Raw genomic sequence first — 10589 nt, 5'->3', positions numbered from 1 at the left:
TAAGACTAAACTTTGTAGTAGGATTGTCCATGATTCAGCAATATTTTAAACTAGAAAATGTAATGATACAAAGAAGTTCCGACACTGTTATTAATGATCAAACGATGCGGCACCAGAAACCAAACTCGTGTAAAAGGCGTTCCAATTTGCCAATTAAACTGAGTTAACAACAAGTATAACGAAAAATAGATGTTGTTTATATCTATTTATTAATTATCAAAAACAACATATTTTTTGGTTTTTGGTACTTCAGATACTAAAAAATAAATAGTGATATCAACGTAAAAAGTCCACTTTTTATTTTGAATAGTGTACTCGTATATCGAGCGCTTCATATTTTACAGAGTCGTCAATGTCGTATTATGCTCTGTCAATTTTTAACTGTATCTCATTATCAAAGACACGGATGTCCTTGTCTAAATACACATAATGAAGGGAAATAGATATATCAGTAAAATAACTGGGTAGTAATCTGAAGTATTTACGCACTACACAATAGTGCGTAAATACCAAATCTTGTTCATATTATATTATATATGCAAAAGTTTGTATGTATGGATACTTAGTTTGGATGTTTGTTAGTCGTTCACGCAATACTTAATATAGTTTTTAATGAAACTCTACAGTAATATAGCTTATACTTCAGAATAACTCGTATACTATTCTCATTAAGTTAATTATGTTAATATTTCTGTGAAATAAAGTTATTTAATTACCTTCTACTACTTATACATATACCTAATAAAATTATATCAGGCCAATGTCTGTAAATCATAGATAAAAAAAAACCTTTATTAGGTATCTGTATGTGCATCACGCAAAAATTACTGTATTCAATTGAGTGCATTTTACACGGAAATATTACTGGAGGCTTAATTTAAAATATAGGCTACATTTTATAGTCGGAAAATATATTATTGAGTGCAAAACGAGAGCGGGTCGCTAGTTCTTAATGCTATACCTAGATAGTACTTATTGATTTAATTTTTATAATTTCGTAGTCAACCAAGGATGTATCATATTGTTGTTTTTCTTTCATTGTTGACGTGGCGAGTATGAAGTAGCAGCACGTGTTATCGCTCTATTGCTTCGCATTCAAGTCCTTGTAACACTTACTTAAAGTAATGATACATGATTGTGTGACACACCTGTGTGTTTACACACGTGATTTTCAGTTCCGCTTTCTCATAAATCGAACTTTCAATTGGGCCAATTTTCATTATTGTATATGTATGATGATACATATATAAAAATTGCAAAAAAAAATAGTATTTCTACCTTAAATATTTTCATAGTTTTAAAAAGAGTAGAATTTTTCTCAGTTTGGCTGTTTGTTTGCTAACGTAAACTAAAAGAATTTAATACCCGGACACCATAAAAGAGAAAAAAGCGGCTAAACTCATTTAATTCCGTTTTTTATTTAGTGTTTATTTCATTCCGATCGGTTCATGAACAATAAAATTAATGTACGACTATGATGTCAACCGAGTCGTGAACACAACAAGTATGAAAATATGTATAGAATTAAGAGATATCAAATATTATATATAGATATTGTTATAATTAAATTTGTTTATTACGTACAATAAGGCGCAATAAGAAAAGGAAATGGTAACTATATAAAAATTATTGAGGCGATTGATATACTCTGATTACTAATAATTATTTAGTATTAAACTGCTCCGAACTACGTGATAAAGTAATATTAATGTTAAAACCAATATCTTTCATGTTATGGTTTTCGTTTGTCGTTTGTTCAGAAATTTCATCTTCCAGAGTGCTATTTTCAGCTGAAAAAAAAAAGCAAGTTAAACCGATGATGACACACATCTAGATTTTAAACCGTGTTAATGTGACGCGTGTAAGCCCATGAACATGGAAACTCTATAATAATTTTGTGAATGATTGAAAATACATTAGAAGATATTTAATAGTTTTACCAACGTTAGAAAAAATAAATATATTATACATCAGACTAGTACCTATTATGTTTTCTAAACTTCGAATTATATAGTATGAAGGGCAATACTAACCTTTATTTAGATGTACATTTAGTATTCGGTGATAAAGTTCGTTAAACTTTTTTTGCCGCTTTACATTCGACGGTGTTCGGACTACTAATGTGGGCAAGAGTATGTAATGCTCAAGGTCTGGTTCTTCTTTAGACTGATATTTACGTCTCGAAGCATCTTTCTTTACCACAAGGCGAGGAGTTTTATGATACGGCTTGTAAGTGGAACTACTTCCACTGGTTAACTCCTGTGTCCTGTTATAAATATTACTATTTGTCTTCTCTGATGAAACTGTATTTTGCTCTAACTTGATAGGACTTGAAGTATGATAGCAACACGTAGCTTCTCTGTTAGTACGTTGTCGGGAAAATGCGTGACTGGGACCAGGAATACAATCTTCTAATCTTGACGCATTCTTTCGACGAAAGTCAGGCAAAATTAAGCGATCATGACTTTTGTGACCATTTCGTAAATTTTGTTCTTCCCGTCGCCTGTCCGTCATTACTGCACTAGTGGTATGTACATCGTTGAGAAGGATTCTTCTATCATCATTCGGCTGTTTGTTTTTATGGCTTGCTACAATTATATCTCCGGTTTTTCCTACAGGTCTGCAGCTCTCATGACGATGATTTAGTTTGACTATTCTGTAATGACGGCGTCTTCTGCGTTCGACATGTGCAACTCTTTCTCTTAGCAAACTGTCAATTAAACGTTGCAATTCACATCTAGTACTGCATCTTTCAGGATGTGCTATTCGACGACCTAAGCGAGTATTTGGCCAATGTGTACGACACACATCTTCCCATATAATGTCACTGAGTACTGCCTCTCGAGATGGTGTTAATTTTATACCATCATCACGGGGAGCGAATTCGCCCTGCGCTAAATAATGAACTGTATCCATCAGCCGATAATCACGAACCGGATTAAGTTTGTGGCGTATTTTATGTACTCTCTCAGCAGCCATTTTAGGGACGTCATCACGTTTACAAGGTACTGAAGCACATTGTCTTCTACCTCGTGCTGTTATGCCATCGTAAGTAGTAAAATCACGACCATATTGTAAATCACGGCCATATTGTTCTGAATTATGTTCTTTTTCTAGAGTAGCAGCTTTACTTGGAGACAATGGTGCCGTTTGATGAGCATATCGTTGGAAAGCTGATGTTTCTGGAATATGGCTATATTGTTCTATATAACTACAACAAGGGCGCCCTATACCAGATGCAGTTCTTATTACGTTATTTTTGGATTCATCTTCAGATGAAGATATGGGCACATTAGGATCAATTGCCCGAAACATTATTTCTTGCTTCATAATTTTGCGTTCTAAACAATCGATTCTTCTGTTTATTTTCTGCAAAGTACTAGTAGAAGGCAATGCTGAATCTTCAGAAGAAGTATTTGTGACAATAAGTGTAGCAATATCTACTTTATGTGAGCTTCCTTTTGACTTATCGTTTTTCGCATTAACTTTCGGAAGGTTCATAATTAATTTTGGTTGTGTATATATGTAACATTTTTCGATTGATCGTTGTGGCGTATTAGGCACTTGAGTTTTAAACTGGAAACATTTAGAAACTACTGTAGAAGTGTCTAAATGTTCATTAATAGACGAATATTGTTCCAATTTACTGTTGGATGTTTCGGTTCCTTGTTCCGTTTTACACTCACTAGACTTTTGGCTGTTAGAGTTATATTCAGAAACATCTAAAAATATAAAATATTTTAAGCATAATAAATAAAAAATATTACATAATAGCTGCAGAAACAAAGCATCTTACTAGTCGTGAACGAAGAATGGTCTCCTATAGCTAGTCGTGAACCAGATTTTTCTGAATTCTGTGAATCAAAACATATTTTTTTTTACAATATCAAATCACCAATATTAGTAAAATTTATATCTTATGCACCTTTTTAGCATTGAATCTGCTCTTCTCAGCAATATACAGCGTTCTAATCGTGGGCATTCGCGGCTTTATGGATACTAGTACTTTTTGCGATGCCTCTCGTTTGGTCGGTTTCTTTTGAAATATCTCGAAATCTATATCACAATATGAATAATATTTTTATTAATCATTTATTATTATTAAAATAGTAGATAGTTGTATGTAAATTATTTATAATACCTAGAATTAGTTGTTTGTTAGATAAGTGAGGTTCTCCTACAAGAGAGTCAACTTCACGTATTAATTTTTCTTCTTTGATGGATAATAATTTCTTGGATGGCAATTGTTTATTTTCCATCACATTTTATTTTCGTCTTCCTCGGCATAATTACAATGTAATTTTTAATCTACTGACGTACAAAATAAAAAGGTTAACGTAACAATAATTTAGAGGAATGATAAAATTTTACACCATTTTGGCAGTTTAGAATTTGGCATTCGATTTCAAAGAAAGTTTTCTTCTTCAAATATACAAAAATCTATGGTTATCAATGTCGAAAAGTTTATGTTATTAACATAAACTTTTAAGTAGTTTTAACTAATACAGTTTCAGAGAGTTCAATAGGCGACCATTTATAAATTACTAATAACTTCCAGTAGTATACAACAAAAGATAATTTACTAGGTATCGTAGATAAATAATGTCAATCAGTATTGATCAGGGATTTGATAAAGTTAATATTGTAAATCGATATTATCATAATAGCAATACATTACATCCACTGAAATATGATATTTTATAGTTGTAACATTTCGTTGGTACTTATAAATTAGTCGGTTAGTATATCGATTTTTTTATTCAGTCCTAAGAGGTACCTCTGTATTTGCTTACTACAATTATTTAACTATTTCGTAACATATTTTGAAAATGGAATATAATAAAAACAAGAAAATTAAATGTCAAAATTAACAAAGAGTGACGTTTTATACAATTGTAATTTCTAAAAAATTGTTGTCGATATTTGGGTGACAAATTGGTGAGGTTTTAGCATAAATAATACGTATGGATGCTTGAGTAGCAAAATATGTCAGAACAAGAGAAGGAAAGTGGGGTGGCTGCGACGGGGTCCATTGTATCGTTCGAACAGACAGCTGGTAGTCGGCACAAGCAACCTTACCGTCCTACTGAGCTGCAAGAGGAACCAACTACTGATCTTCACCATAAACGTTCTAGAGTGCCGGCTGCACCTAGTATGATTTTTTTATTATCCAATGGAATTAAATACGAAATTTCTATTACAAATGCAATTTTGCCATTTAATATCAACGAGCATTAATTGCAAGATTTCAGATATTAATATTAAATTTAAGAACTCTGAACAATCTCTTTAATAGTAAAAATTTAACGATTCTTACAGTCAACGTCTACTTCCGAACTTGTATACTGTATCATAGCTATGATATACGTAACGTCATCTGGATATTAGTTATTTTAAAAGTGTGTTAAAAATTGTTTTTAAAATAATATTAACAAATTAAGTATTTCACTTGAATATATATCATTATCATTGGAAATAAAATTATCCTTGTGACATGTAAGATTAAACCTACTATTACATACTGTAGACCTATGGTCCTAGCTAGTTTTTTACACGTATATGAGTTTCCAAATATAAATTTATTTCGTAATAGAAAATATATTAAAAATAATCTAACCCTAAATATTTCATCCCTTAATCTATTTATTATTGGTCTCTCTGGGTCTCTGTAATTACGAATACCCATTTATATAATGTTAGTATTCTAGATGGTTAATTAAATTGAGTTATATTATTTACAGTCTTAGCCGAAGAGCTGAAAGTGTCTACAATACATCAAGATCTTGAAGAACAGAGGGAATGTGACCGTGGTATGTTCCAATTATTTAGTTTATACTAAAATTATAAATAGGAAAGGTGTAATTTTTTATTAATTTGTAATGAGTAAACTAAAACATACTTGACTAATTTGAAAAATACTTCACTTATAGAAAGCTTCGTAATCAGTGTGTACCGTATTGCCAGATACAACTGGGTTATATAAATAAATAATAGAGTAATACACAATTTCCACAGCGCCATCTAGTGCCACGGGAAGCAGAGCTTGTGTAATGGATACTAGACAATATAAATACGATTTTTTTTATTATTCTGTAAATACATACATAATATACATAGAAAACACCCAAAATATAAACGATCACACTCATTAATACAAATGTTTGCACAGTGCGAGGAATCGAACCCATGACCATCGATAGTAAAGCAGTGTGCTTAACCGCTAGACCACCGAAGCATATAATTTATTGCTGGATATTAATAAATCAAATTATTGATTGCATTTATGATGGCAATGTATTTTTGTTTCAGCAATGTCTTCAGAGAAACACAAGCAGAGTGAAACTGAAATAAGATTAAGTAACACAAAAAGGCGAGAGTCGTCGCCTGAAACAATGGCTTTGACAACTTTGGAAGTTGAAACTAAGGTACGGTTATTCAGTTACCACGTACACTTTCTTATTATATATTTTTTCCATATATCTTGAGATCTGTCTCTAATAATTATACAATGATTACACTGCTAACTCTGAAGATTATCTTGATCCCTTACTATGTAATATTATGTTATCTGTGCTTAATATAAGGTACGAGTATTAAGCACAGATTACATAATCTACATAAGATCAGTCATGTATACTCATTTGAGAAACAACAACTTTAGTATGTATTGTACTAAAAGTTGTTCTTCTATAAACGCGTCCATGAGGTTTGATCGCGTAATAGACTATTACGCGATCAAACCTCATGGATTATGTTATGATTATTATGATATCCTAGGAATAAAACTTTAGAATTTTTAGTTGTATCTTAGTACACACATATATGTTTAATTACAAATAGTATACAACCTACTTAAATTACAGAACAAAAAACTTCTTTGTTCTGTGTTTCAAAGATTGAAATACAATATAATACAGGTTTACCTGTATGTATCTGCCATAGCAATACAAAATGCCTCATAGCTCAGTGGCGAATCACTCAAGGAACAAAACACTGATTTTCAGAGTAGGTGGTGGCAAGTGTGATTGTACTAATTAAAAAGTAGTCTGCAACAGTATTTCTTAGCACCCGTTTGATGACGACAACCTATTAATACCCACTACGAGCGTTCCATAATACCATGATGTTTACGAAGTTCTTTATGTATATATCCGTGGGCAGTCAGCTTCATTTAGTTATAAAAATGCAATAAATTATTACAGTCAAACCCTATACATAAAGTAGATGTTCACAAAATGAAACGATAGCACGCCATGTCGCGTAACGATTAGTACTTAGTGAGAATTGCGTGAGACCAAACTAGATATAGGCACTACATGCCGCTGTAAAATAGAACAACATAACATGTCATATGAAACAAATTACTTCTTATTCATTCTGTAGCTTCTCTTTATTTTTCTTTTAATAACACTTAACTGTTATGTATATATTACCTATTGTTCTTTTGTTTTTTCCTGTCTTTCTAACACGTTCTTTCGCACACTTTAACTATTTACTTATAATTCTATTCGATCTCACATATGTAGGAACTAAGTATGAGCTACATTATATCAGTTTAAAAGTAATAAATATAATAGTGTAGTATTTTTTGTTACAGAAAAGAACTCTCACAGTCCCACCACAGCCAATTCCAGTAGAGACAGTAATATCAACCATTAAAAACCTTGTTGATGAAAAAAATCGAGGAACGGATTTAGTTACGAAATCTGATGATGATAGCCTAACAGAAGATGTAGCAGAGTTACGAATAACCGATTCAATTGGAAAACGTGCGGAATGGGTATTGTATGATTTATTAATTAAGTTATGGAATTTAAGATCATGTTTATTATTTTTTAAAACTGATTATATACTCGTATATCTCTATGAATGTATATACTAAAATAAATATTAATTATATAAGTTTATAACTATCTACACTATACACACTATAAAAACAAAGTCCTCTACCGTAACCGTACCGTTCTAAAGTAACTAAACGAGATATCAACAGAGTAGTTCCTGATAAAGGTGTACGTATAATATATTTTTATACTACCCGTGCGAAACTGATGCATATCACTATTTGTTTATTAATATTCTCAATTACTTAACTTTTTGGAATAATTCACCGATAAATCAAGCGCGGCAGCCTGCCACGAAAATAATATATTAATATGTATACAGTAATATTACCGTCGTATAAAATTTAATTACCCAACATTACTTAAGTGTAATTACTGTTGTAGTCTGATGACGAAGAAGCTGGTGGGCTGCCCCGCAGTGACTCGCGCTCCTTCCGCGTCTCACGCGCTATGCGCCAGCTGTTCTGCTGTGGAATGCTGTACGAGGCACCCTCTGAGGACAATGTCTCCTCGGCACAAGATTACGCTACTGGAATTTAAACTAGCTTCTCTAACTCTGTTCTTCTGTCCAAAGTATCCCTACATGTCGCAATAGCTGGCTATTTCCAACAGCCACGTTAGTATCTAAGAACTACGTACACACTTAAAAATTAAGCTTTAAATGAAAAAAAAACGTTCGCTAATTCGAAAAAGGGCCGGTTCTAAATGTATTGTTTTGTACTAATAAGATATTTGTTGGGATTTGGAAATGGCCAGCTAAATAAATTGAGACGTACTTATATAAATTATTTCATAATAGTGTATATAAAATGACTAATTACTTGTTTTATTTTTTATTATAGTATCTTAATTATTATAGTAAATAATTGATGTGAAATGTGAAGTGTTGTGTATTATTTACTAGAAATAAAAAAAGGTTTGTTAAATATTAGTTAATCTCATAAGATTTCCTCACATCAACTAATTACTTTCCGTAAATATTAATTTATCGCCTATTTATTTACCGAATTTATAAGGCATCCCTTTATTCACACACACACAGACATATGTGTTCTCAGCCTACAAGACGGTTTCAACACTAATAAGTATAAAGTATAAAATCAGTGGTTCATATCATTTATGTGACTATTATACTACAAATCCCATGAGTCCAGTCTCCCTAAAATTACGATATGCAATATTAAAATTGATTTAGCGGTGAGCACCGTAATTTATGCTGATTGTCGGCGAATTTAAATCTATGCTATCATAATAATACGAGAAAATATGCAAGTCAAGGTCTTCAAGTGTGAAGCAAAGTTCATAAAACAAGATCAATTTACAGATAGATAAGAAAAGCGGTCCAGACAATAATGACGGACTACTGGATAATCCTAAACATCGACATCAGGACAAAATGACAAAAGAATATTTAGCGACCGAGTGTGCTAAACTAGTAAGTTTTTGTAAACCATTAGCACAGGCGGCTGCACCATTCCACAATCATCCATAAAAAAAAAAACTGAGACTGTTAGTCTATATGTTGCACTAACAGTAGGACTTATGTACAGTATAATCAACATAATAAAATATATAAATAATTGCAGAATATCTGGTCAGGTAAAAGTCAATATTGGCGCCAAAAGTCAGTACTGGTTATTAGAAGGCAAAGCCTCTATTGGACCTTGTTTTCATCCCGGGTTGCCAAGAGAAGACCGTTCTGGAATTATGATATGCGTTCCAAAGGTATTTTCATAATTTATCTAAATTATTAATATCATTCAGCACGTATGTTATTTGCTTCTGGTTATATCTTCTTGATTAATACTTCCCACTATGTGCGACCGCGACTACTGAGGGACACATACTTTTTGTTGTTGGGAACTTTCTGCCTGTCAATAAACAAAATAGAATATTAAAATATTTTCTGCTACCAGAATAATTTACAGTAAAATATTCATAGTAAATGCAGACTTTTACGTAATGCTATACATAATGTACATATATAACCTAGTAAGGAGTAATACTGCTACTGCACTGATTTTCCTATACCTGTTAGAATATGTTAGTCTTTAGAGTTTCACTTGTAAGAACTGTAGGTGAAGTGAAGTTTATTATTCTAACTATTTTTGATACTTTAGAATAATAAACCAAATATTTCTCACGTTTAAAGTTATACCATATACAAGTTGAAAATATTAATTTCCATTTACAATTTAATATTTTCAGAAATCAATGAGAAAAGTCAAAGAAGATTTTAACGTGATACCATCAGTTATTAATATTTCAGTTTCAAAGGTCCGTATATTTTCAGAAATCGAATATTTTCTGACTATATCCTAGATTACTTACCTACACAAAGACAAAATATAAGCCTGCTTCAATAGGCGTGTTTAAAACATATGTACGTATAATGTTTCATATTGCAGAAATGTATAGCCGCTAAATCGAAGTCGCAAATTAAATAAATAATGAAGAAAGTAAAAATAGAAATTTTCTACAGATGCATAGTTACTTTAGATTTAAAAGTATTATTAAATATTGGTAGCAAGTTTACCTTCAAATTCCAAAAAACTTCGTTTCAAAAATTTCTTATTTAGATTCCTTATTTTTAATATTACCTATTTTGTATTTATATTATGTTATCTGTAATATAACCTACTAACATACTCATATAAAACAAATAAATACATTTAATATTATGCAGATTCATCGCTTTTCGTTTAAAAGTACCTGAATGCAAAGTTATATATTAAATAGACTTTT

General features: G+C 31.5%; 2 protein-coding genes across 2 annotated transcripts; one reads left to right on the top strand and one right to left on the bottom strand.

The window, feature by feature from the left end:
• Positions 1–1576: 1576 nt before the first annotated feature.
• Positions 1577–4391, bottom strand: LOC131846356 (uncharacterized). The gene is made up of 5 exons (XM_059195631.1): positions 4142–4391; positions 3926–4056; positions 3797–3854; positions 2034–3722; positions 1577–1790 (listed from the first exon to the last, which is right to left on the bottom strand). The coding sequence occupies exons 1-5, from the start codon at positions 4257–4259 to the stop codon at positions 1663–1665; spliced, it is 2124 nt and encodes a 707-aa protein (XP_059051614.1). The 5' UTR covers positions 4260–4391; the 3' UTR covers positions 1577–1662.
• A 449-nt stretch (positions 4392–4840) lies between these two features.
• Positions 4841–10426, top strand: LOC131847927 (uncharacterized). The gene is made up of 9 exons (XM_059197651.1): positions 4841–5152; positions 5742–5810; positions 6310–6425; positions 7598–7780; positions 8229–8369; positions 9169–9279; positions 9453–9569; positions 10053–10121; positions 10253–10426. Exons 1-9 carry the CDS (start codon positions 4987–4989, stop codon positions 10289–10291), a joined length of 1011 nt encoding a protein of 336 aa, XP_059053634.1. The 5' UTR covers positions 4841–4986; the 3' UTR covers positions 10292–10426.
• Positions 10427–10589: the final 163 nt, after the last annotated feature.

The sequence above is a fragment of the Achroia grisella genome, unplaced genomic scaffold (assembly GCF_030625045.1).
Source record: "Achroia grisella isolate CSIRO2021 unplaced genomic scaffold, CSIRO_AGI_Agris_v1 utg109, whole genome shotgun sequence".
Classification (NCBI taxonomy): Eukaryota; Metazoa; Arthropoda; class Insecta; order Lepidoptera; family Pyralidae; genus Achroia; species Achroia grisella.
The sequence above is the reverse complement of the archived record's forward strand: the minus strand, read 5'-3'. Positions and strand labels throughout refer to the sequence as shown.

Bases quoted from the DNA above. Each gene is read 5' to 3' on its own strand.
- LOC131846356 (XM_059195631.1), bottom strand. From the start codon at position 4,259: ATGGAAAATAAACAATTGCCATCCAAGAAATTATTATCCATCAAAGAA. The intron at 3,855-3,925 runs GTGCATAAGATA...TTTGATTCACAG, and splicing joins GCAGATTCAATGCTAAAAAG to AATTCAGAAAAATCTGGTTC. The intron at 1,791-2,033 runs GTTAGTATTGCC...TTTTTTTTTCAG, and splicing joins AAATGTACATCTAAATAAAG to CTGAAAATAGCACTCTGGAA.
- LOC131847927 (XM_059197651.1), top strand. From the start codon at position 4,987: ATGTCAGAACAAGAGAAGGAAAGTGGGGTGGCTGCGACGGGGTCCATT. The intron at 6,426-7,597 runs GTACGGTTATTC...TTTTTGTTACAG, and splicing joins CTTTGGAAGTTGAAACTAAG to AAAAGAACTCTCACAGTCCC. The intron at 9,280-9,452 runs GTAAGTTTTTGT...CAGGTAAAAGTC, and splicing joins CGACCGAGTGTGCTAAACTA to AATATTGGCGCCAAAAGTCA.